Source organism: Drosophila albomicans, chromosome 2L, assembly GCF_009650485.2.
Source record: "Drosophila albomicans strain 15112-1751.03 chromosome 2L, ASM965048v2, whole genome shotgun sequence".
Classification (NCBI taxonomy): Eukaryota; Metazoa; Arthropoda; class Insecta; order Diptera; family Drosophilidae; genus Drosophila; species Drosophila albomicans.
The window spans coordinates 9,992,093-10,019,221 of record NC_047628.2 but is presented as its reverse complement, the minus strand read 5'-3'; the positions used below and the strand labels follow the sequence as shown (position 1 = coordinate 10,019,221).

At 38.1% G+C, this 27,129-nt stretch overlaps 4 protein-coding genes across 5 annotated transcripts; 3 read left to right on the top strand and 1 right to left on the bottom strand.

Annotated features, from left to right (window-relative positions):
• The first annotated feature begins 17,468 nt into the window (after window positions 1-17,468).
• LOC117563899 (testis-specific serine/threonine-protein kinase 1) lies at window positions 17,469-18,915 on the top strand. 2 transcript variants are annotated; one of them, XM_052002693.1, is made up of 4 exons: window positions 17,469-17,701; window positions 17,764-18,151; window positions 18,203-18,513; window positions 18,569-18,915. In XM_052002693.1, exons 1-4 carry the CDS (start codon window positions 17,677-17,679, stop codon window positions 18,823-18,825), a joined length of 981 nt encoding a protein of 326 aa, XP_051858653.1. In that variant the 5' UTR covers window positions 17,469-17,676; the 3' UTR covers window positions 18,826-18,915. The 2 variants fall into 2 exon arrangements, with proteins under 2 accessions (XP_051858653.1, XP_051858652.1); XM_052002692.1 differs by having other exon boundaries at window positions 17,470-17,710.
• Window positions 18,916-19,617: 702 nt separating this feature from the next.
• On the top strand, window positions 19,618-20,758 carry LOC117564845 (B9 domain-containing protein 2). The gene is made up of 3 exons (XM_052002649.1): window positions 19,618-19,867; window positions 19,930-20,281; window positions 20,612-20,758. The coding sequence occupies exons 1-3, from the start codon at window positions 19,780-19,782 to the stop codon at window positions 20,703-20,705; spliced, it is 534 nt and encodes a 177-aa protein (XP_051858609.1). The 5' UTR covers window positions 19,618-19,779; the 3' UTR covers window positions 20,706-20,758.
• Window positions 20,711-23,120, top strand: LOC117564844 (tectonic). The gene is made up of 2 exons (XM_034243777.2): window positions 20,711-21,373; window positions 21,812-23,120. The coding sequence occupies exons 1-2, from the start codon at window positions 20,711-20,713 to the stop codon at window positions 23,087-23,089; spliced, it is 1,941 nt and encodes a 646-aa protein (XP_034099668.2). The 3' UTR covers window positions 23,090-23,120.
• A 486-nt stretch (window positions 23,121-23,606) lies between these two features.
• Window positions 23,607-27,050, bottom strand: LOC117564843 (dynein axonemal heavy chain 1). The gene has a single exon (XM_034243776.2). The coding sequence runs from the start codon at window positions 26,964-26,966 to the stop codon at window positions 23,772-23,774; it is 3,195 nt and encodes a 1,064-aa protein (XP_034099667.2). The 5' UTR covers window positions 26,967-27,050; the 3' UTR covers window positions 23,607-23,771.
• Window positions 27,051-27,129: the final 79 nt, after the last annotated feature.

Here is a 27,129-nt window from a genome sequence, read left to right as displayed (position 1 = left end):
GTTCCAGCTCGAGAGTTGTCAGTGCTGCCAGCGAAATCAAGTACAATTCGCCTTTTAAATTTCATGATGTCTCAACTGACGTATAAAAATACAATACATAACTGGCATGTCCATCACCGGCTGAGTTCCTTCAGCAAATATATAACAATGTTTAAAAATAACAAGACAGTGGAATGTGCTTGACTGCAAAGGAAATGTAACTCTGTCAATATAAATTGTAGTTTTCAATAAAAAACTTACCAATAACAAATACTTTATATAATACCATAAAACTATTTATAGTTCAAAACAAACTTAATGTTTCCTTTAGTTGTCTTTTTAATTTGTAATTTGAAAATGTCAAAAAAAAAACAAAAGTTCTACGTAAAAGATTGAGGAGACAAATAAGTGGAGGAGATTTGTAAGTCGCACACAATTATGTCTCTCATATTTTTCCATCAATAATGCATATACATATATACACTTTATATACACATATGTTCATAATTTAATATCCATATTTTATATAAATAATTTTCGTATTATATCTAATTTAATTTTTATACCCGCTACCCATAGGGTAGAAGGGTATTATAACTTTGTGCCGGCAGGAAATGTATGTAACAGGTATAAGGAGGCATCTCCGACCCTATAAAGTATATATATTCTTGATCAGCATCAACAGCCGAGACGATATAGCCATGTCCGTCTGTCCGTCTGTGTGTCTGTGTGTCTGTCCGTCCGTCCGTATGAACACCTAGATCTCAGAGACTATAAGAGATAGAGCTATAATTTTCGACAGTATTTGTTATGTTTGCACGCAGATCAAGTTTGTTTCAAATTTTTGCCACGCCCACTTCCGCCCCCGCAAATCAAAGAAATCGAATAACAAGCGTAATTTTAAAGCTAGAGCTGCGAATTTTTGTTTATACAATAATTACTATAGTAGTTATGATTCCTGAAAATTTGGTTGCGATCAGATAAAAATTGTGGAAGTTATTAAAGAAATACTTTTGTATGGAAAAAAACGCCTACTTACCATGGGTCTGAGTTGCTTTGGCCGACAATCTGGTATATTGTGCCGTCTATGGTATATTTTGAATGGTGTACTATATCGATATACCAAACATATCATTCGGTATATTTTTAGTATTTTTTAGTATTTTCGGTATATTTTGAAAATGATACCGCAATATTTTGGCTTTATTAAATTTGGGTAGCGGGTATCGCACAGTCGAGCACACTCGACTGTAACTTTCTTACTTGTTAGTTGTATTTTCAATGAACTCGCGCATTTGATAGTCTCAGCGATCTGACAATTTTTTCTAACTAACATACATAAATTTTTATACTCTGTTGTGCATTTACTGAATATTTTTCATTCATAAATATCAAAATAATCCGAAGTTTCCTAAATACATAAGAAACTTCAATACTTACACATACATATGTAAACACCATTTTTTGCAATCATCATAGCAATTGTGCAATTAGGAAAGGTGCAAAAAAAAGATTTCTGAGAGGCCTTTAAAATGATTTTGTAACACTTTTAATATATAATTCGATTTTAAAGTTTATCTTTAACAATCTTTAAACTTGTTTTACAACTTTACATTGTATGCAGGGATCATAACATGTTCTGTGGTTGATTTCATGTTGTGAGACAGTATTAAAATGCATTTCAAATGGACCTTACTATCTAAAGCAAGTGGCCATTTAAGCCACAAGCCAAAGCTTAAAGCCGCAGCTGTTGCATTAGCTTTTGTAGAGCTAGGATTTATGTAGAGCAATCTGAACGGCGCCACTAAGTGACCTGCATCGCAATTGCATCTTCCACTCAGCTGAATGGGATGCTGTCACCCAATTGCCTGCCTTATATTGATGGCAACTGTTTGCAAGAGGAGAGAGAAAAGGGAGTGGAAAGTGTTGTATTGAAAGTGGATTGGGGGCGTGGCATGGCCACACTTGGCTTTTTGCAGCTGTAATCAATATGCAAACAAACCATTTGCCACAATAATTACAAAGTAATGCAGCGTCCGGCGCGAAATGTAAAAATAAACGGCAGCTGGTCGAATCCATGGCGATGATGACTTTGCCTCGACTACAGAGCCAGGCTGCAATATAAAGCAGGACATCAGCGTGGTGTGGGGCATATTGAGGCCAGATCCTGCCAGTGTCAGGCCTGACGACCATGCGCGAGCCAATGATGAAGCAATTAATTTGCAATTAAATCGATGATGCAATTGCAAATAAGCGCAGCGAAAAAGAAGCGATGGCAAATTGTACAAAAAAAAACACTCGTGGTTCGCTTGCTAACGAGAATTTCAGCTGGGTATATTTGCCATTTGAATGCGCTAGAAAGTGAGACTTGATTAAGGTATAAGCAAGTGAAATGTACAGAACATTACAAAGCCTAAAAATAACGTACTTATTTGTAGAGTACTGTAGTAAAAGAAGTTAGCATTCAAATGCAATTATGTAAAATAATGTTTGTAAAATAAATTGAAAAGAAAAGTTGCAACTTTTAAATACATTAAATACATTTAATGTTACTAATGATCAATTAAGATTCTTATAACTCTTTTCCCCATTTTCATATCTTTTTATTACTTAGTAGCAAGAATATTCCACATAGCTTTTTCCTAAAATAGTTATAAAAAAACATGCAAAACTTTAAAAATAGAACTTGCATTAACAATATTGGATGAAATTTTAACAAATCTTATTTCCAAACTCCAAGAAATATATTGTCAAAACATGTTCAAAAAATATCGAGAATATCCTAAATTAAAATTGTCATAGAAATGGTTTTCAAATATCTATACAAACCCGAATTATGTATTATCCCAAAATTTACAATTAATCTTATCAATTTTTAATGTTTGAAAAAGATTCTTTAGAATTTTCAGATTGTTATTATTAAAACATATTCAGAAATAAATAGCCATGAATTGTATTTTCTCTTATTTTATTGATAATAAAGAATCATAATTTAGAAATTCCTGGAGAACTTTTAAATTTCTAATAAAAAAAATATATTTAAATATTTTGACCAATTATTTTCAATAATTAATTCTCATTTTTATTCATTTATATCTTTAGCACGTTGTTGGACAACTTTATCGCTAGTGTAGGGTATTGGGAAGACCAAAGTAAACCACTGCAATGCGTATGTAAAGGGCGAAAAGTGGCAAAATTAATGCACACACATTCTCACACATGTTGTGAGACTCGTAGGGAGATGATGGTGATAAAGGAGAAGGACAAGGAGAGGAAGAGGAAGAGAGCTATAACAAATGCTGGTGGCACGCACAGTAGTGAGAATGATGTTGCAGCGGGACAGTGGGACATTGGTACAGTGGGATGGATTCGAAGTCGCCTGCTCAGTCAATGCTGATGTGCATTTTTCGCGCTGTTTGTTTGCATCAAGCCGAGACTGAAAATCGATCAGTTTTTAAGCCAAAATGTGGTGTGGAAAGGGGGGAGGAGAAGTATGTAGCCCTGGGTAAGTCGAGGGGGATGTAAAACGTTTTTCCATCAACTTTGGCGGTTATTCAATTAAAAATTACTTTATTTGTAATTAAATCGTTTCAGCAGCTGGGCAGCTAGCGCTCAGTTGTGGCAGCCATGTTGGTTTTCTTTTTATGTTGCGTTGTTTGGTTTTCGGCCAGCGACTGTACTTTATTTCTTTTGTTAGAAAATCGCTGGGGCTGCATTTTAAAATGCAATTTGTTTGGCACACGATATTTTTTTGTATATTCGAATAGCAAGCACCTCTATTTCCCTCTCGCTCTCACTCTTGTGGCTGGCACACAAATCACGGCAATTTATTTATGACACTATTTACAATAACGAGCCAGGAATGAGCAGAGGAGTGAGAGTGAGGAGGAGGAGAGTAGAAGACAGAGACAACAGCTGCCAGCAGGCATCCACATACATAACACATAACAGCGAACTAGGAGCAGAGCTTGACTGCCTCCTTTGGCTCCTTCACGTGCACTCTACTTAAATAACAATTTCAATATATTGAAATTTACTTTGTCACATGAAAGCTAAACAGCTTGCACTCAGCGTCAGTCACGAAACAGCGCCAGGCCTTAACCGCCAGCCCAGCAGCAAGCTGGCAACCCATCAAACCATCAGTTCCCCCTCTCTGTCTTCTACTCCTTCTCCTTTGCTCCCCTTCCAAGCGAAGCGGTGGCAACCCTAAGGGCCTGCGATGTGACACCCCTCCTTACACTCACCCCTTCACCCCTCTAGTCAGCATCTCGGAAAGTGTTGGAAAAGTGCTGCCATTGCAGGTTTTCATTTTATGCTATTTACATTTTCATATTTTGCTGTGTGCCGCACCGCAAACAATTTTGTTGCTCAGCTCGATGTTGTTGTTATTGTTATACCCTTGATGTAACAGGATCTTACAATTCTGAGCTGCAATATAGTTGAAACATTCAACAATATAGTTGAAACTTCAAAAAAAAGAGTTGATTTATAAACATATTTTAAAAATGATTTTTATATTTTTTAATTTTTAAGTTGTCTTTTTCTTATAAATTATTATAATAATTAAATGTTTTGAGTCTTACAATTAAAATTAGTATTCATTGATAATAAAACTAAATTTAAGAATTATTTTCCATTTTGTGGGGTGACCAAATTCTCCATATGAATATTAAGTATACGTAGCGGACTATATGAAAAAGAATACAGAAAAATTTATAACACAGATATAATTATTTAGTCAGTATTAAGTATGCACAACAAAGAACAGCAAAATTATTGATTCAATGATTTTGTGCTTTACTTGTTTAGTCAATTAATATGAAATAGTTTCTTAAATTTGAAAATCAAGGCGATATTAAAATAAAATATAATTGAATCAAGAGAATGTATGAAATTCAATACTTTTCTGGTCAATCAACTCTCAAGAATTCATTTTTATATATTATTCAAATGAATATTTAAGTTTTATAGAACTACCTTCAATATTCAAGTAGAGTATCTATTGAGTCTGTTTATCGTTTATCGGCAACTTTCATGTTGCTCCAGTTGCCATTTAACATTTTTTATTCGTTATTCTTTTTTATTTTCAATTTTGTTATGTGCTCGTCGTTGGTTGCTGCCTTCGGTTGGCGACTGCTGCTGCTGCTACTGTTTTTTGTGCCCATTTAGTCGTTGTTTGCAATTTTTAACGTAGAACACTCGAATGGCACGCCTCTGGCCTGGGTCGGCATCCTTTCAAAAAGGCATCAGGTGTTGCACGTTGTGCAGCAGCTTATCTCAAATGATTTATAAACTACCAACAGTGGCGAGGCCAAAGCCATTGTCATTGCATAAAATATGCTAACAGTACAACACACAAAAAACAAGCGGAACATATCCCAGCCAAGAACTGAACTGAGAACTGAGGAACGGAGCAAGGAGAATGAAGAACAGAGAACAGAACAGAGAACGGAGCAGTAACCAAATGATACAAAGTGCGCCGTGATGTGAGCCTCTGTCTGAACCTCAAACCCAGCAATCACAGTAGCAACAGGAAGGCACAAAACTTCAACTTGAAGTGGGTTTGGCATCGGATCCAACACATCCCAAGTTGAAGTTGGACAAAGGTATTAACTTACACTGCCTGAAACAACTCTGCGCAGACAGAACTGGCAGTAGTTGCTACTCTTTCTCATTCCTCGACCAGTCTTAAAAATCTCGAGTAGTTTTGGCATTAAAGGGAAAATCAAGTGAATTATGACACCACGTGGAATTGTTGCCGTTATTTTCAATTTACAAATTTACACAAACTTTTTAGGAACTTCTAGCATACCTAATCATTTTTTCCGAGTTTCGGAAGTCATATAAAAATTTAAATTTTGAAATTTATACAACTTAGTGTTAGAAATAAAAAGAATTTTAATTAAGTTTTTTGTTTTCAATTCTAATTTATCGAATTTTTATTATCAATAGTTTCTAGTAAATTATGTATTAATAGATAAATTTCAATTTCAAAGTTTTTAGATACAAAGGTAATGCATCTTTTTAACGGAATGTATTTATAAAATATGAAAATAGAGGCTTGACATTATTAGGATGAAATTTTCTTTTTAGGATGAAATTTTCTTTTAAATAAATAAATATTTTGTAATTTGTATTTAAATTAATATAAATATCATATTTTGTATTATTCTATTACATCGATATGAAAATGCTAAAGTATTAAAGTATTAGAAATTTACATTCTAAATCAGCTGCCACATTCTAAATTCAATAAAATGGCATTAGAAGAGCTTTCAGCGGTATTTTGTAATTGAAAGTCGGCTTAGCTATAATGACTGTTATTTCAACTTGGCAACTTAATAATAACGTTCTCCAATTTCGCATAACAGGCGTGCCATACGACGAAGCTACTATATGTATATATGGTCCACCATCAATTATATCACCCAATCCCATTTCCATATCCAATACCATTTCCATTTCCAATTCAAGGGCCGCCTGCCCTCTTCAACGGACTAGAAACATATTGTACACACTTATAATAAGCCTCTCACTAATTGTTGAAGCTTAATTGAGGCTTACGCATTGTTGGCCCACAAGCAATGCTCTTCCGGAATCCGGAGTACAGCTTACCCCTTTCACTCCGCCTGCCTCCTCTCCTGTTATTGTTCGTCCCCCCTCCGAAATGGACACATTATGGACGCTCAATTTGCTCATAACTATGGCTAACAAAATAATTATTGTTTAAAAACCCGTGCAAACTAATGCCCAGCAGCTCGGCAGCAGAATACAAATCTGCCTGGCCTCCCCCTTCGAAATCGATGTGGTGTGGTATCAAATACACCCCCAAACTGCTGTTGTGAATGCTGTGGTTGTTCCTCTTGTTGCTGCCGTGCAGAGGTTGAGGCTGAGGTTGCCTTGTCTAATTAATTTGCATTTAGCGCACTCGCCTTACACTGCTTTGGCATCGGGCTTTGGCTCTAAGGCGGCCTACAACTGCGGCATTTGGCGTCCGTCTCCCCTCCCCCTCCCTTCCCCTATTTGTTGAGCCCCTCTCACTCCCCTCGCATAAGCCGACTGCCAAACGCTGCCTCTGTGTTCACTGCGATTTATGTTGACTGCAATTTTCAGCTGGGGCTTCACAGAACTTCACATGTATCTATCCACATCTGCATATGTAGAGGTAAGCACACACACTCACACATACACACACGCACACTCGATATGCATATTCAGTTGTCATTGCAATTGCCGTTGTGATTATTATCGATTTAAGGCCCACTCAACTCGGTGCTCGCCCATGCAGGCTGTTGCCATCATTTCGAATCGCATTTGATGATTAGTTGCATGAAGTTATTCAAGTTATCAACTCCCCACAGAATTGTGCACAGCGAAGCGAAGTTATGTCTTGTTTAGCAGCAAATAAATTAAACTCTTTAATTAAATATACACTGTATGATTTATTTGCCTGTCGAGAGTTGCGCTTGCCTTTAATCCATAAATCATCTACTATTATTAATTCTTGTTGCTTTATTTTTAAATTTATATACTACAGTCATTTCAAACTTTAAATACTTCTTTATAGTGTCAAATGAATTTTCTTATAATGAATACAAATTAAACCTTTAAATATGGTTTTTATTTAATTCCTGTAGAAAAGTTTAATTTCATCCAATCTTTTATTTTATAATATAAACTTGTTGCACACTCATATTAATAAAAAAAAAACTTTATTTGAATGCATAAATAAAACACAAAAGAAATCTCTAGTGGAATGTGCTTGACTGTGAGATATCCGGTAACCATTTTCAATAAAAGCAAAAAAATGCTGTATTATTCTAAAAAATATACCAACTATAACCAAATATACTGAAATAATACTAAAATGTGAATGAGGCTATTTTCAATAAAAGCTAAACAAAGCGGTCTTGTTCTTAAAATATACCAAACATAATATACTGAAAAAATACTAAAGTATAACGAAGACCACTTTCAATAAATGCAAAACAATACAGGGTTATTCTCTTAATATACCAAATAAATATACTGAATAAATACCAAAATATACTGATGGCTATATTTGGAATATCTATATACTTTTATATTTGAAATATACCTATTAACTCATCGTCATCACTTTAATATCTCCACTTCTCATAATTCTGTTTTTAAATTTATTTAGCATTAAGGTTTTAACTCCATCTTTCCCCTATTTTTATCACATTTAATCATTACATTGCTGTGGTTTCAATTTCATTCTCACTTCGCTCGAAACACTTTTCAAGTGGAAAAACAGATGTAATTGTAAGTTGTGACTACATTATAATTACTTTCCATCACCGCTTGCTTGCTCTCATCATCATGTTTATTTATCTATATCTTATCTTGATATCCTACTATTAAATCGTCTCAAAAGGTACTTCAAAGCGCCTTAAAACTATTGCACAGACACACTGTTAGGCAAAGCCATTGAACCGTGGGCTCAACTGCTCCTTCCTCCCTCTCCCCCCTTTCTTGCCACCACCTAACAAAACATATTGAAGACCAGCTGCTGCAGCTTTGCCGTTGCCATCGCTGCCTTTGCCCCTTTTCTCAAGCAGGCGGCAGGCGGTCTATACAAATAGAAGGACAACGAAAGCATTTATGGCATTTTGTCGTTAGCTGTGCGAACTATTTGCCTTGAAACGACAACCATGAAGACAATGCCACAAGAACAACAACAACAACAACAAGACGACACAAATCATCGAGAGATGCCACAAAAGCGTCCGGAACATTGTGGACACAGTGAAAGAGAAAGAGAGAGGGTGAGCGAAAGAGGGAATGCCAGAAAGAGTGAGAGAGAGGGGGGAGGAAAATGTGGGAAACATATGCAGACAAAAGTAAATCAATCAATCCTGGAATTAACTAATTGCGTAAAGCAATATTTATGAATAATTAATGAGCTCATAATGCAGGCAAGCCTATATGATTGTCTCTCTCTTTCTCTCTCTATCTCTGTGTGTGTGTATGGGTGGACGAGGGGCGTGGCAGGGAACGGAATGAACTTAGTGTGCGGTTCAGTTATCTTTTAAGCGTTTGAAGGCAACCCACTCTAGGGCCTCACCTCTTTGGTTTGGGGCTTATTAAGTGGGCCTTTGAGTTTATGCCTGAGTGCAAACTTGAAACTATGAATATTAGTTGCCTACTTTATGTAAAATTCTATGCATTTTTAATTAACCATACGTGTTTGCCACTCTTATTGTTGTTGCTCTTGTAATTTTGCCAGCATTTGCATAAATCACACAAAATATTGTTCTACACTATACCATATGTATATAGTTTTTGATGGCAACTGCTCCGTTAATTTATAACAGAAAATGCATGTAAATTACCTCGGGGGCCAACGACAAAATGCAGCCCTACAGATAAGTCGCTGCCACAAAAGTATGCACCAACAGTTTGCACAGAACGACATCAACAGCAACAACAACTGCAACAGAAATAATGCCAAGAACTGGAGCACAATGGTGTAAATGCTAATTTTTTAAGAAATAATTCAGTTTATCCAACTATTGCACGATGAAGATTTCTTTGGGAACCCCAAGTTGGAAAAGATGAAATCGTATTTCAATATATATTATAATATTATAACATTATGTTTTGAATACGAATATGTATTTTACGATATTTATATTAAGTACTTTACTTTCTCTTGCTAATCGGTTATATTCTTTATTTTATGAAGACAGAACAGACATATTTGATTTTATTTTTACTACTACTATTTTAGTAAAAATTATAAATATATATAAATTATAAATATTATATATACAAATAAAAATTTCATATTGTAAAATATGTAAAGTAAGATCAAAGTAATCTTATAAGTAAACAAATTCAAGTTCAATTTTTTAAGCAATATATTTTTTTATAATTTCAATCTAAAACTAATATTATTGGGAATTATGGAAAAGCAGATAGTCATAGGAAATATTATTCCTCATATGAATAGTTAGCTGATATGATAACATACAGTTATAAGAATTATGGTAACTTGCTCGTAGAAAGTAGATGATAATGTTATTGATTTATTTTAATAAAGGTTTGAATAAACATTCATATAATATTATTAGAAACATTATATTTTCTAAGTGTTTCGAAATGAATAAATACTATATATAGAAAATTGTATTTGCATACCACTCAAATCTTCGTTGGGTTAATATTTTAAAAGTTATTAAGTAATACTTTCCCAATGTGAATTCATTCCATAGTGCAGTGTAGCATTTACATTCAATAAATTCAACGGCAAAAGCGCAAATAATTCATAAATTTAACACGAAATAAAAAATTGCCCAAAAAAATGCACTGACCGTTAAGAGAGAACTGCAGCTTCCTCATACCTTGCTCTCACCTCCCAGTTTTTTCATCAAATATATGTAAAAGAAAATGAAGGAATGAAAGAAGACCATTGCTGTTATTGGTTTTAAGATACCCTGCTAGTGAAAAGTGCGCTTAAGTTGTAGTTAAAAGAATTTATTAATTTCATAATTTTAGTGACCATTCAGTGTCTCTTATGATAATCAAAAAAGAATTCAATTATTTTTTTTAGAAGATAGCCAGTCCCTTCAAAATCTTATAATATTCATTTATTTACCAATTTCTGTACAGGGTATAATAAAGGAACAGTCCAACAATCAGCTCAGCAACTAAAGCAACAACAACAATATTGCGACATGCGTGTATAAAATATTTGCACATTTTTAACTGAATATTAATTTATGTTATTTTCGTGCTGTTCAGTATTTCAGTTGAGAACTCTGTGGGCGCAACTGGCCGAAAAATGGGACTTTATTTACTACAATTGGAATAGGAATATCTTTTTAAGGATATTTAAAGTATCATCGAAAATGAGTGAGTAAATAAAATAAATTCATATTTATTTTAGATTAAAGAATTCAAGACTTGTCTGAAAAATATTATTAGTACAAATTAAAGAATTTTTTCTTCCTGTTTATGAAGATGTAGATTTATTTTCTATTGAGTGATAATTCAACTTAATAAATTTAAGGCACTGAGAAAGTAGAGCATTCTTAAATTCGTTGAGTGAGTGTCGCAGTTCATTCGACGTATTTTATTTGCTGCAACAGCAGCTGTTGACACATATATAAATGCATATTGCAGAATTCGCGTATTGCCGCGCATTTTTTGTTTTTATTTTATTTTTGCAGTTCGCGTCTCATGAATTTAAATGCGTTTTGTGAAACGAAATGAACGAATGCAAATAAAACTGTGTGAATTTCCAAATGCCTAAAAATCTGGCAAATTGAAGCAAACCGGAGCACAAATGCTTGAATACCGTGTAAAGGGAATAGCAAAGGTTTAAGGGTGATGGAGGTGAAAGAGGGAGGCGGAGGGAAACAGACGCAGTACCTAGACAAAGCCAACAGACATTGCATACTTTTCGGCTGCCTGCCAAAAATGTAACAGGCAACGCTTCAGTGAGCGCAAGAACGAATGGCAGGCACTGTAACGTAAGAGTGGAAGGTGGAGAAAGGGGGCAGCAAACGCGTCTGTGCCTCATAGTTTACATTGACACGCGCTTGCATGCAAATAAAATCATGGCAACCCCAGACAGGAAGTCGGGAAAGCTGCCAACACACACTCACACACACATATTTGGCCACAAGCTCGTATAGTATTATTATTGTTTTGATTTCCCTGGCTGAGTTTGTTTAACATTTTTTTAATTCTTGAACTTGACAGGCTGCCCAGCCCCTTGGCTTCCTCTGCCTCTGCCTCCGCCGCTGCCTTGCCATCTCAATAAAGCATAGCACAAAAGAAGGACATTATGACCACGCCGAGCTGAGCCGAGTTGAGCTGGGCAGTTCTGTGCACGTCGCTACAAGTTCGTACAAGTCTGTGTACAAGTCTAGATTGGGCTCTGGTTCTGGCTGTGGCTCTGGCTACTTGACTGCATTGACTTCTGCTACTTTTGCCGCTGTCATGGCCATAACCCATGAGCCAAGTCGAGGCCACTTCATCTCCTGTTGTTGTTATCCAGCATGTTTTTTGGGCTGCTTTCGTTGTTTTGTTTTGTCTTGTTTTGTTTTGCTTGGTTTTGCCTTCTTGCTTTGTTTTCTCTGTTACCAGCCCAGCCCAGCCCAGACCCAAGCCCTGGACCACAGCCAAAATATTATTTTATTATGCCAAAAGAAGTTGGAACGTCTCTGCGTCTACGAGTAGTTTCTCTCCCCGCCCCAACCTGCTCCTGCTTTCAGCACTGGGATTACAATACTCTTCACTGCATTTCGTCGGCTTTGCTTTTTACTCGTCTCGTTTCTCTTCCCTCCTCCTCTTCTGAAACCTGTAAAGCTGTGTGCATTCAAAGTAGCCACAATTTGCCTCCATTTACATTATTCTTTTTCCTTTTTGTTTTTGCAGCTCTTGGGGCAAACAACTTAATATGCGGCACGTTTATTAAACTGACTTGTTGGCAACAAAATATGCTTTATCAATATATTATGGCAAGCCTGTCAGAAATTAATATAATTCTATTTGCCAAATATTGCATAAGCAAAGTTAAATCAGACCTCGCTCCAAAAGGATTAACCGGTTATTCTCTGTGAACTATAAATAATAGATAGATGTTTTAAATATGTATTTGTGATTATCTAATTTGCTTATAAGTGAATTGTTCGGATACTTTGCAATCCTTTAGTTTGAAATGCAAATAATATTTTTATTTAATAATTATTATAAATCACTAATAGCTTTCTGGGAATTTTATTTTACAATAGGAAAGTGTTGTGCAGAGTATAAGATGGCAATTTCGAAAGACTAATTATTAATCTTAATACTTATTACAAATTTGTAAATTAAATTAATTATAAAACTAATTATTAAAGTGATTTTAAATTTATAGAGTAAGTACTGACATGTTACATAAGCAATATATAATAAGAACAATATTATTTATTTATTTTTTTCTATTCAAAAGAGTACAATATAAAGAATATTCTATTCTTTACTTTTATAGAAATCTTATCCAGCTTTTGGTGACGCCGTTTAAACTTATAAAAAAAAATTTATAATCTTTATGAACTCTTTTTCTTTTTCCCTAGTTTTAATGATGGGATTTCCAGTTAAAGCATAGGAAAAGCATTCTGCATAGAATCAAACTAATTCTTCAGCAAATTTATTCTAATTGTGGACCACTCTTTATACTTAATTTAAGAATATTAAATTAATCATTATATAAAATCTATAAAATAGAGTATATATTAGTCAGCTATCATAAATTTATTAAAGTCTCTGACACAAGCTGCAAACCTTTTCCAGGCAATTCAGCTTAGTTGTGACTTTTCAGAGCGTGCAGCTTCATGTTTATTCCATGTACAGCAAAGTCTTTCATTTTTATTTCCTTTTGACAAAGATTTGCGTTGTGATTATTGCTGACAGTTGGAGAAAAAAAAGTTGCAGCACTTTTCAACATTTACTTATACATGCAACAAGAGAAAGCTGCAACACGTATACAAATAAAATGTGCAGTAATGTTAATGACAGGCCAGGCAACAGAAAGACCAAAGTGAGAGTGGGAGTGGGACTGGGAGTGGGAATGGAAGTGGGAAAGAGATGGCAACGGCTTAAGCGGATAAGTGAAAAACGAGGTAAGCTCATCCCAGAGAGCAGAGGAGAGGGAAGTTGGACCATGCGGTTACAGGGACTGGCCACAAATGAATGGCATTCGAGTTGCAGGCAACGAAATATGAACCACAACAAAGGCTGAAAAGGCGGCTTCGTCTTTCCCCCCGCTTACCCCGCCCGAGACCGGCTCATTATGCACAAACACGTCACGAAGCAAAGGGATGAGGAGCAAGTGTTGGGCAATGAACTGGCCAGTGATAAGTCAAGAAGAGTGCGGATGCTTTATCAACATGCAGGCAGGCAGATGCAGATGCAGAAGCAGACGCAGACGCAGGCTTAAACCAAAGAAACAAAACAGCAGAAGAAGCAGAAGAAACGGAAAGGCATCCTTGAAGCAGCGACTACACACACTCCCATTTCACAGTTGCATGTCCTGTAGCTGACGATGATGCGTGGCATAAACCACAATGCCAGGTCTAAAGCCCAACACAGATCCCCTGCCTGGACTGGACTGACTCACAAATTTGCACTGCGTCGCATATTTCAGTTGTCATTTTTGCTGTTTTGCCAGTTTTTGCGTATGCCACTAAAGGAGACGCCGTGTGTGTGCGGAAGCTGCTTCTGCTGGTTCGCTCTCTCTCTCTCTTTCTCTCTCTCTCGCGCACTCTTTGGCTTTCTGGACAACGGCATTTCCGCTGGCAACGCAGCTGCGGCGGCAACTGCCACAAACAATTTTGACATTGCGCTGCTGAGTTGCGGAGCATTGCGGAGCCAACGCAGAGTGCTCCGGACAGGATGTGCAAGGATATTGTGAAATCAACGTAATGGCGGAGCATTAACATGCATGCTGCGAAAAAGGCGACAGGTAACAGCGTCCGGGCAACTTGGCCACAAAACAAGAGCACGCACCAAACGCAACAGTTCGCATTGTAAATACACTTCAAATAAAGTGCTTGGTATATACATATATTATTCTCTTAGCCTTAGTCGCTCTGGCTCATCTCATTGCAATAAGGAGTTATATTCGTTATTTCAATAAAAACAATAATAATACTATTCTCATATTCAAATTTAGAAATATATTTAAATTTTAATCGAAGAATTATAAATATTATGATAAAGTTTAAGTTGTACAATTTTCAATATATATTTTCATTGCTGAAATAGAATCTTCACTTGTAATAAAGCTCCACATTAGTGTTTAAAATATTAAATAAAGTCTTGAAAAGTTAAGAGCAATTTCAAACAAATTCCTAATTAAAAATAATAAAGTGCTAATACTAATCATAAATAATTGCAAAACGAATATTTCGCTTATACATTAGGTATACGTATACTTTGCCTATACGTTTTTATAACGTATACGCAACAAGCCCAGGAAAAATATGTTTATATGTACCAACAAAACGAACCATCGAAAATTCTTATATTTGCTAATAAAATGTTAAACAATCCACTACAACTAATCCCAAAATATTATTTAGTTTGTTAATAGTTAGTACAAAGTTAATAGAATAAAGAAAGCAGATATTTTATTCCATTTTTAACTCAGCAAACTTATACTAAACGTCTTAGAGTTTGAACCAATATAATATATGATATAGGCATGATCTGGCAGTAGTTGCTATAGTTTAATAACCAACTTATCTGATTTATTATTGACAAATTTAACGCAAGTTCGAATATACCTCAAAACGTCTTGTGCACTTAACAAAAAAAAAGAAAAGAAAAGAGTGTATCACAGTGTTCGCATTATCTTTGGCATGCTGCTCTTTTTCATTATGAAATTATAAATATTTTATTCAATACAGGAGCGAGGACAGCAGCGCCCTCAAGGGAAGGAGAGGAATGAGATGAGAAGAGAAAAAGCAGAAGCAGAAGCAGAAGCTGGAGGAGCAAGAAGCCTGTATTAAATTCCATTGCCAATTGCAGGCGACTTTGTTTGGCTTCCAGCTACATTTCAATTTTAAATTAAACATAAAATTTCACTTGCACGCAATGGTAAAATGAGAACCAATGCCAAAGCACAAAAAAAATATTAACAAAATATATATGTACACACTCTGTGTTGTATGTTCTGTGTGTGTAAGGATTTCAATTGAAAATTTACAAACCGCTCGAATGACCTTAAGCTACTTTAACACAAGCTAGATGGTGGACGGAGGGAGGGAGAGCGGTAGGCATGGGGGACTAAAGTTGGAGCCAACGACACGGCACACAATAAAAGCAAAATAATGCAAAAAATGTGAAAATTTCATAAAGCAAAACTCAAACAGCGCCGAAAGTTAAGTAAAAATGTAGGTAACCAATGGCTAGGGGCGGTGTACGCGGACAAAAACTGAGCCGCCCGGTAAAAGTTATGGCCATTCTACACACACACTCATACACATACACACACACACATACAGTTGCCATAGGAGGGGTCGAATCGCCTTTTTGCCAGGTCGCTCGTGTTGGGCCTTTTTGATTTTTGCTTGAGTTATTACACAACTGGCAACTGCATAAACACGGCAACCGCAACGCCTCCAGCATATAAATTCAATTAAAAAAATAATTCTTTTTATTTTTTAATTTATTTTCCGTTATTTTATTTTTTTGTTTAAGTTAAGCCTCTAGTGTGGGCCATGCCACAGCCAAGCACGACACGTTTTCGCCTCAATTCGACTCGACTCGACAATGCGCCCTGCTGTTGATTTTCCCAATAACATTTATCAATTGGGGAAAATTCCCTTTGAATGCGCCAGCTGAAGTCAGCTTATGTGCGTTGTAAAATTGGATAATTCCCAGAATTCAGTTCTTTCGCTCTGATCGTTTGTTTTATCCCCAAATATTAAATCAAATGGGAATCATAAGCAGCCAACTTTCAATTGAAGTGGAAGATGTTTCTAATTTAGTTTAGCATTAATTTGTGATTGCTTTTGTATTCTTTGCATAAGTTCCAAACTTATATTTTAAACTTTTTATGAACATTTATATTTTTTTTTTAATTATTTTCCAAATTTTCGAACTTACCTTTCTTACAACTATACTATTTAATAGCAGTAATTTTACATGTATTCTTTGAAGAACAGCAGCTTCTAATAATGTAATATATAGATAACTCCAAGATATAACACATAAATAAAATTTCAATACTTTTATTTGCGCTACAAGAAAAACAAGTATGAAAGCTACAGTCGAGTGTGCTTGATTGTGAGATACCTACTACCCATTGTGAAAAACAGTGCGATATTAGATTTAAATATAAATACCAAGGCTACATTTGGTATATTGATATCGCAATCAAATTTTCAGAAATCATAAAAATTATAAAATGTGTGTACCAAAAATTATTCGTTGCAAAAATTTCAAATTAAATTGATCTGCGCGCAAACATAACAAGTGCTGTAGAAATTATAGCGCTATCTCATATAGTCTCTGAGATCTAGGTGTTCATATGAGCAGCAGACATACGGACATGCCTACATCGTCTCAGCTGTTGACGCTGATCAAGGATTTATATACTTCATGAGGTCGGAAATGCCTCCTTCTGGCTGTTACATACACTTCCTGGAAGCGCAAAGTTATAATACCATTCTTTCCTATAAGTAGCGGGCTTAAAAGGTCTCTTATTACTCCTTATATTATTTCTATTCTTATACATTTTCAAATTTGAAGAGATTATGAAATAATTAAATAATAAAATGCGCATGATTTGATTAAATGTGTAGTGAAGTGAGTTGGATCTTTCTTCTAGACAATGCTCTAACTACTAAATTTTGTGGAATGTTTGGGTTCTTAAAAAATCAATTATTCATCAAATTTATTATACAGTTATTCCGAAATAAGTTAAACACACTTCAAATAAACATGCTGGGCGTGTAATTTAAAATCGTAATTGAAAGCAAAATTCTCATATGTTTCGAAATATGTCAGAATAGTTTGCCGATAAAATATATTTGGTTTGTAAAATGTGCTAGTTTTGTAATACTAAGAATGCAGTAGTAAAATTCTCAATGATTCTTTGATAAATACACGGCAGCAGTCAACTCGTACAGTAACATCCTGGCTGAGGTTGTTCAAAAAAGAACTTTTGGACCATTTTAAATGGCGACAGCGCCAAAGCGAAAGGGTGACCCAGGTGAGAGCTGAAAAGCCGAACAAGTATTTCACTAAGAACTCTCTACTTTACAGTGGCTGCTAGCTCATCGCAAGATCTAGTAACAGATCAGGCCTCAGGTCGTCGCCAAGAGCAGAAAGTCTACACCTTTAATAACGATAGGCCTGCACCGGCCAAACCTGTGCCATCGCAGGTGAAAGAGGACAAGGCTAAGCCACAGAAAACGATACTCGAGGAGCATGGCATCATACTGGGCAAGGTGATTGGCACTGGCAACTATGCAAAGGTTAAGATTGGATTCTCCGAGGAATACGGCAAACGTGTTGCCGTCAAGATTATCTCGAAGGTGAAGGCACCAACTGAATACACGCAAAAATTTCTGCCACGCGAAATCGAGGCAGTTAAGGGATTGCATCATGAGAATCTAATCACCTTCTATCAGAGCATTGAGACAAGTCACAGGTAAGTGAATGATAATTTTACTAATTCCCAGTATGAAGAAAGTATACACAGAGTTTATTTAATCATGCAACTGGCGGAAAATGGCACGTTGCTGGATTATGTAAGAGAGAAGAAATTTCTAGATGAGCCACAGTCTCGCACACTCTTCCGACAGTTGATCAGTGCCATTGAGTATATTCACAGCAAGGGCGTTGTACATCGCGATATCAAGTGTGAGAATCTGCTCTTGGATGAGAACTGGAATATCAAACTAATCGACTTTGGATTCGCACGCAAAGATACACGTACCGCTGAAAACCAAGTGGTACTCTCGAAAACCTTTTGCGGCAGTTATGCTTACGCCAGTCCCGAAATATTGAAAGGTAAATCTCATTTATACTAATCTGGCATTCGAGATTTATTTCTCTCCATTGTCAGGCATTGCTTACGATCCATTCATGTCAGATATTTGGGCCTGTGGTGTGGTATGCTATGCAATGGTCTTCGGTCGTCTTCCCTACGATGGCTCCAATGTGCACATTCTGCTCAAGCGTATCAACCAATCGCTGGTGTTCCCCAAAAACCCGATGGCCACAAGTGAATGCAAGCACATGATAATGCATATATTGGCGCCCGTTAAAATGCGCTACAATATACCCCAAATCAAGGACGATCCGTGGTTCACAAATAAATAGCCTTAGCTCAGTTCAGTTATTTGCCGTTGACGTATCTAAAGCGAAACAAATTTTTAAGTTAAATAAATTGCTCAATTGAGCCAGTAAAAGTCAAGAGTTTTAAGTTTATAAAGATTTAAATTAGTACAGATACAGGGTGAACAATTACATAAAATGTACAAATACAAATGCTCCAAAACGCGGTTTAAGAGTCGTGTTGCAAACCCAAAAAGCAAACGTATTTTTGCCCATTCTTTCAGACATCATACATACTATGTATGTATTTGCATACTAATTTTATTGAATTTGCAATATACACATTTTGAGCAACCTGAACAGGCAATGCAGTAATGAGTTTATCAAAACCTGACCTGTCTCAATAATGTAACGGTTTTACATTTGAAACACAACTTCCACCCTTAAAGTAATAAAGTAATACGTTGTTCTGCCTTACGTAGTTTGCTTGACGTTACAGAACATATCGACAAGCCACCACAATTGGCAGCCGAAGCTTTGCCTTGCACTCCTTTAAAGCAAACTCGTATTTTTAAATAAATATACAGTTGTTGAGCCAACTTAAAAGTATTAAATATTCGATATTCAATATATAATAAATAAAATTCTAATTACTTGGCAAAAAGATAAAAAAAACTTGCCATACAAAATTTAAATATTTGAGAATTATCGATATCTTATCGATGATGCCAGCATTGTTTAAAAATGGCGCATACATTTAAAAATCCATTCAACATTTATGACAACTTTATGTTAAGCGTGAATTGAATTAAATTAAATATTTATTTAAATTTAAACGCTTAATTTCAACCACTTTGCCACAAAATACTATTTGGCTGCCATGACAACCACAATCGGTTGCCTTGTCAACGCCTGCAAAACTGACGTCCAAAACAAATACTGTTTTTGATGTGATTCTTGAATGAATTGTTAAATGAATTACATAAATAAAAGCAATTCATGGCGGAAGTGCATATAATTGGACAAATACTGAAAGCTGTTGATTTTGACGAACCACATTTATTCTGCAAGTGGAGTCTGCAGAGCGGTAAATAGAAAAACAAGTTATTAATCTATAATTTTCGCTAATTTGTTGTACGCAACTCACAGGCAATTCTTGGCGCTTGATTCAAGGCGAGGTGCAGGGACAGACACACGTTGTCAGCCATCGTCTGCAGAGTTGCTCAGACTTTGCTCAACCTCTGGACGTGCATCTCTGTGCCGCTGCTATTCAAGGCTGGCCACGCCTCCTCGTCGAAGTGTACGCCGTGAACGTGCTGCAACAGTGCTGGCCAGTTGGCTACGGCTTTGCCCACATCCCTACAACGCCGGGCAACCATCGCCTTGAGATAAACACGTGGAAGATTGCGCCAAGCACCTGGTGGCAAAGTATTAGAGAACGATTTGGAGGTGGCGGCGCAGCTCTCAGCAAAACCGATCTGCTTTTTTCGGGCGTCGAGCGGTAAGAAATTCTGTGTTCATTTATAATTTTAAACACTAGGGGTTGATCTATATGTATGTATATGACCATTGAAGTCGTAATTTTCTTTGATATATTTACTCTTAATTTGTATATAAATTTATATTACATTTTTAATTTAAAATACATATATTACATTTTTATTTCTTTCAAGGGTATATTGCATATTGATTTACAACTTACTTGCATTAATTTATTAATTTGTTAAAAAAAACATTCGAGCCAAATCTGAATTAGGTTCATTAGCTCTGATAATAATAGTCTTAAATATATTAATTTCATAGGAATAAAATATACAAATTTATTTTGCAGATACAAATTGCAGACTCGCAGTTCTGGTAAAGTTCTAGTGGAGCTTAACTTAATCTTTCGCAAGTTTGAAGACTACGGGGTGGAGTTCAAGTAAATGCAATGGTGTCCCTGCTCTTCCTCTGCCTAATCCTTGCGCCTGTGAGCTGCATTAAAATAGGCATCTCACAGGATTTGGATACAAACACAACAACAACAACAACCACAACTCCAGCAACACCAATAACAACATCAACCGCAACATCATCACCTACAACACTATCAACTACATCATCATCTACAACTTCAACCCCATCAACTGAAGCTTCGTTGACCACTAGTAACTTGGATGCGATTGCCACCAGCAGTCCGTCGTGGTCCGAAGCTGTCAGCACTCCTGCCCAAACATTTCCACCTCGCAAAACTCCAAAGTCACCCACAACAACAGCTCCAAGGAGAACGAGCAGCACCTCGACAACAACTGCTGCTCCTGAGGTCATAAATGCCACCACAGTGCAGACAACTATTGCGCCACCTGGACAAGACTATCGTCTTTATTACTGCGAGTGCGATTTGCAATCGGAGCTGTGCGAAATCAATTGCTGCTGTGATCGCGATTGCCCCGCAGAGACGCTGCAAGTCTTCAACTGTTTGCAGTCATCGGTGGCGCCACAGCTGCAGACGCGTCTTGAGGACTTTCAGTACACTCATGGACTGCCCACCTGCCAGCTCCACGATGGATGGCTCTGCGTCTTTCGCAGCAACACAAAGCCAGCGAAGCCAGAGGTAAGAAATAACACTTTGTGAGAAAAGTAATTGAGAGCAATAAGTGTATTACAATAAATTCATTGAAATTGTATATAATGGTATTATAATATTTTTATTTTTACAATACGTAACATAAAATTTGTTATTTTGAATTCCTTCCTTCAATTCTTAAAATGATCCTTCCTATAATTTGTTCAAAGTAGTTTCAAATAAATAAGTTCCTTTTTATTTAGTTTCTCTGAAATTTATTTTTATTTTATTTACTATACATCCAGCGTAGAGTTAATTTTTTGGTAGAATAATAAAGCCTACGCCTATCGTAGCTAATAGAATATCCTAATTACACACGGTACTATTCGATTATTCATTTAAATTATGTATAGTAAATAATACGAGTAATCTTTCATATTTGTGCATTATACTTGTTGTTGTAATAACATATCGCCTTGTTCTTAGCCACTCAGCAACAACTTCGATGCGGAACAGTACAACAAATGGCCGGAGCAGCTAACTGGCTACGAGGAGCAGGTAGTTCAATCCTCTCAGTCTACGAGCCACTACAAATACGGACAGGCGCTGCAGCTGTGGCAACCAGAGACCAAACAGTTGTCCGATTTTGAGCTGCCCTTGGCTTATGAAAGCGCCAACTGTCAACTGAAGCAGGCGCTGCGTCATCTGGAACCCATGAGAAGCAGCTGCAAGCTCAGTGATGCCTTAGAAATGCAGAGCCACCTCTGGACATTACTCAATCTGACGAGCAGCCATCAGTTACTAGCAAAACCTTTCGACCCAGAGGATCAGGAAGTGCAGAGCATAGACATAGAAATATGCCAACAACTGTTGCAGCAGCCACAAATGCAGTGCAATGAGACGCAACTGGACATCAGCGTGGACAGCATTGAATTGAAGTTGCTGCACAATTACACACACATCTTGTCAGCTAAATTGGTGCTAAAGGAAGCGAGTGCATCGGAGGAACATGATCTACTCTGGCTGCACTACGAACTGAACTTTAAAACTGCAGCATCAGACTTTTCCAAGCCCAACTCTGGTCCACTTGGCTATCTGCAAGGTGCGCCACTTCTACTCTCGACATGGCAGCCACAAAACAGCAGCGATCAGACACCACTTAATCTTACTCATCACTGGCTAACGCTCTGCGAGCAGAGTCGTTCCACTGTTGGCTTTGGCGTGGATCTCGCCAAGCATTGCCAGCTACGTGAAGTGGCGCCAATTGTTTTGCACAATCATACGGAATATTGCCAGCAACTGCAGGCACACATTTGGCGCCAATTGCTGCCACAGAATTGCACTCGCTTGGAGCAACTGGATCAAGTATTGGTTTCGCAGCTGGGCAAACCACAACCAGATCAGTGGCTGTCACTCCAACTTAGCCACATGGATGGTCAGCTGCCAATCTTGGGCCTCTACAATGAGGAGCAGCAAAGTCTGAGTTGTCGCAACATAATACTCAGCGTCAGCTATGAGTTCCATGTGGCAGAGCTAACACTGATCGATGGTCATGTTCCGCACCAGAATGTGTTGCGTCATGCGAGATTGATGATGGGTCAACGACACGATCTGGAATTCGATGCGGGCGAGCAGTTGATCGAGTTGCCCTTGGCTGTCTCTGTCATGTTCTTCAAGCAGCAGCAAAATTCGGCAAGTTCGCTATTCCTCTCAAGCGGATTGGCTTGTGTTATATCTACAAGCATTCGATGGCTAGTTCAATAACGTAAAGGAATAGCTTGAAAAGTTGAACAATTGAAGTTAGCTGGCATTTCAGCTAAGTAAGCACCATGGGCTATTTTCCACGGATTGATTAATATTTTAAATTAGATACAGCAAACCCAATAAACGAAAGATTAGTCAGAACTTAAGATCTCCTTTGGTTGTTGATGCTCATGGAAGTTTATGTATTAAGCGTAATTTTCAAATGATAGAAAATTCATTATTTCCCTAGAAATCCAATTGGGGTAAATAATTGCATAAACCTATAGGATCAGTTACACCTGTACTGAACCTACAGTTCTACCACGATACTTCTTGAATGAATTCATGAATTTTTATTCTGATGAGGCCAAGACACGACATTCCGCTAAGACGCTTAATGAAGATTTTATCTCAGTCTTGCTAACACACATTTCATTTGTGAATATGTGCTCCTAGTCTACCGTGTTTCGTTCATAAACCGATCAGTACTCTATACTTTATTCTTCCCTAGGGTTAAAATAAGCTTGAGTAACTGAAAATAAATGTATTGAACCTTTTTTGACTGCTGGAATTGGTATAATTAATAAGTGAAGCTGACAATCTGCTATCAGAATTAAGTTATTTAACTTAAATATTTTAAATATTCAAAGACTTTCTTGCAGTGGCAATTTTTCCTGCAGTTTGTCAGATTTTATGCAGCCATTTAAAGAATATCCCTGCGGCACTTGCGCAACTGTTTGCGCATCAGCAGCGCATCGAGCTCGGCCTGCTTGCGACGCTCCTCCTCTTCGATGGCCCTGCGAATCTCCTCCGCCTCATCGGTAGCCCTCAGGGAGATCTCGTGCACTTCGGGCAGAAAGCCGAGGATGCCCTTGCGCACCAAATACATGTAGTTCAATGCCACCGAATACTTGATTTCGGTACCAACGACTTTGCTCAGCTCCATCCAATGCAGATACATCCAGTTCTCATTGCGCAGATCCTTAACACTATTGTAAACTGGCACAAACTCATCGATCTTTCCTATAAACACATTTGCCACATCCATGATCTCGGACTTCTCGCTAAAGTCTTCTAGGGACTCGACCAGTTCATTGCGCAGCTTCATCAGAGTTGTCCACACCTCATCGAGATCGAGTTGTGCAATGGGATTGCCCAATGTGGCATCCTCCAGCTTATGAAAGTTGGCGCAAGCGTACCACAATTTCTTGTAGGGCTGAAAACTGTCTATGATGCTGGTCAAAAACTCCGTGGAAAGCGGCTCCAGTTCGAAAAGTTCCTGTCGAAACTGCAATGTGCGTCCGAGTTTCTCCAGTTCCCTGATCAATGCCCACGTCTTTTTAATGTCCACTGAGGTTTCCTGCGCTCGATTAGGATTAAAGACAAGCGAGTAAGCTTGAACCTCATCGTTGAGCGACTCGAGACGTTCCTCGAAGCCTTGGCATTCGCTGTAATGCTGACGCAGAAACTCCTCTATGTCCAGTTTCTGTTCGTCCTTCAGCGTGGATAAACGCACCATGATCTGATGCGGCCAGGCGAAGGCATTCCACTTCATAGCGAACTGATGATCGGACAGATTGTAAAAGAAGCTATCCAACATATCATACTCGAGCCACATGACCTGTATTTCAGCCTTGATCTCATCTACAATATCCGGCACTGTTAAAGCATAATCACGTATCTCAAACAAATGTTCAATGCTCATCGGACGCCTGGCAATGCGATGGAAGACCTCGTTACAGCGTTCGAGTATCAATTCATTTGTCTCGTACATGCGATCCACGTAGTATTCAAAGATGCGACGTACCAGATCGATGTACTTCTTCACCAGAAACTGCTTCATCGTGTCAACATTGATGTAGAACGGTCCGATGGTGATGAAAGCAGGCAATATTTGACGAACTTCGTCCTTCTGTCGCTTGAACTCGATGATATCTCGCTTGACCTGCGACGAAGGCTTTTTGGCCGCAGCATAATCCTTCATAAACTCCACCAAATTGAGCAGATAAAAGTCAATGAATCTCTCGTAATGTCGCGCATAAGCCTTCAAAGGCAACACCGCCAAAGCATAGCAACGTTTCATCAGCTCATTTTGTACAATAAACGCTTCCTCAATGAGTTCAACTGTTAATATAAATAGGTTTCGGGCAAATTTCATGTTAGTCATGACATCCGCATCGATGATGCGTACTCCAGCCGTCTTCTCCAATCCCCGCTTGAAGATGTCCATTAACGCAGGCTGAAACTCATCTGGATGCGTGGAATAAAACACTTTGCGATCCTCATTGATGCCGATGGTCAAAGCGAACACGGGCTTCGCATAGGGAAATTCTGTTTCAATAAAATCACTTGTCCACTTGTAGTTGTTCTTCAATGACAGAAATTGAATGCAAGGATCACACACAAGTTTGCTAAAGTTTATCAGCGAGGTCAGCAACAGGACCTCCATCGACTCCTGCATGCGGAATTTGACCTGCAGCAGAAACCTCGAGATCTTACACATCTCATACACCGTCCAATTTTTCAGCGAAATGTCCAGCCAACCTTTGCCTAGAGCTCTGAGCACTAGGGTTATCACTGTGGTCAACTGTTGTGGCCAGTACACCTTGAGAAACGTGGCCACACTATCGCTGTGCGCCTCCTGCGATTGCATAAAGTCCACGAGAGCTGTCGGCTTGTTGAAATTGCAAACAAAGACCGAAAGACGCTCGATCTGCTGGCACTCGGTTGCCACGCCCATCATAGCCTCAATGCCCCCGACGCAGTAAAAGAGGCTCGCCCGCAGCCAACCGTAGCGTTTCTTCTTGATGTCCAGACCCAAGGATTGCAATTCGCGACGCTCCCGATCTGCGAAGTCCTCACGTGCAGCTGTGGGCATAAATTCCTTCAGGGAAATATTCCGGAATTGCGGAAACTCCTTCGGCATTTGAATGATGAACTGTTCCAACTCATAAAGCGCCATCAGACGCTCAAACACAATATTAACCTCCGAACGAAGGCGACGCTTGAACTGCTCGGAGACCTTGGACTGCTGCAGTATCTCCTCAATCGGCTTAAAACTCTGGAAGGTGGTGGACTCGATGTCATCGTGTAGCACACAGTCCACAATCAGCTCCATCAGCATCAACTGTTCGCCCTTGTGCCGCTCATGAATCGCCGACTTCAGGCGCTGAATGTATTTGTGCGGATCCTCGGCGAGAAACATGAACTGCAACTTGGGTACATCGTAGCTGCATTCATCCTCCAGCGAGACGAGTGTCCAGAGATCCGTCTTGGGATTGTAAGCAGTCACTGCAGCCAGCGCCCAACGGCAACTGCGCAGACTGCGATTGTACGGAAGATAAGCGCGAGCTGGCAAAGGATAGTGGACATCGCCAACGATGCCCAACTCGAACCAAGCTTCGGGCGAACTGATGTCGTAATTACTGTCATCGAAGAAACTTAGCGGGAACTTGTGGGGAAATGCAAACTCGGACATCAGATTATATTGCTCCTCGGTGGGCTGTAGCACATCGTCTGTTAAACCCGCTTTCTTTAGCTCCTCGACGAGATTCATTTTGGCGTATTGACGACGTCGTCGATCGACCGCCACATCTTTGGGGATCTCGCCCTTGGGCACAAAGCGCGTCTGTATGACTTTTGGTAGTATGGTGGGCAGCGGAAAGCGGTAAACTTTATCGAATTTTCCCACCAAAGTGAGCCAGCGTTGTGCCTCTTGAATGGGGAATGTGACCGGCGTCAGTTGGTCCCGTGGTATGAGCAGCTCTTTAAAGTTCTTCGAGGCGGTGCCGGGACGTGGAGGCATTATGCAGACTGCCCTGGATGAGCCGGAACTGGACTTGGACGGGTCATCCGATATGACCATGGAGCCATCATCAATCGACAACATACGATCCATTTTTTATTTTTGACGATCCAGAATATATTTAAATTATTTTGCTGTCATGCACACTAAAGCACATGACAGTTTTCTAATTCATATCTAACTTTAGGTCTTTTTACAATATAAATATATATTCTTTAGTTACATTTAAATTTTAAATTCGCGCCAAATAGCTTGT

Bases quoted from the DNA above. Each gene is read 5' to 3' on its own strand.
- LOC117563899 (XM_052002692.1), top strand. From the start codon at position 17,677: ATGGCGACAGCGCCAAAGCGAAAGGGTGACCCAG. The intron at 18,152-18,202 runs GTAAGTGAATGA...AAGTATACACAG, and splicing joins AGCATTGAGACAAGTCACAG to AGTTTATTTAATCATGCAAC. The intron at 18,514-18,568 runs GTAAATCTCATT...CTCCATTGTCAG, and splicing joins CAGTCCCGAAATATTGAAAG to GCATTGCTTACGATCCATTC.
- LOC117564845 (XM_052002649.1), top strand. From the start codon at position 19,780: ATGGCGGAAGTGCATATAATTGGACAAATACTGAAAGCTGTTGATTTT. The intron at 19,868-19,929 runs GTAAATAGAAAA...CGCAACTCACAG, and splicing joins CAAGTGGAGTCTGCAGAGCG to GCAATTCTTGGCGCTTGATT. The intron at 20,282-20,611 runs GTAAGAAATTCT...TTTATTTTGCAG, and splicing joins CTTTTTTCGGGCGTCGAGCG to ATACAAATTGCAGACTCGCA.
- LOC117564844 (XM_034243777.2), top strand. From the start codon at position 20,711: ATGGTGTCCCTGCTCTTCCTCTGCCTAATCCTTGCGCCTGTGAGCTGC. The intron at 21,374-21,811 runs GTAAGAAATAAC...CCTTGTTCTTAG, and splicing joins CAAAGCCAGCGAAGCCAGAG to CCACTCAGCAACAACTTCGA.
- LOC117564843 (XM_034243776.2), bottom strand. From the start codon at position 26,966: ATGGATCGTATGTTGTCGATTGATGATGGCTCCATGGTCATATCGGAT.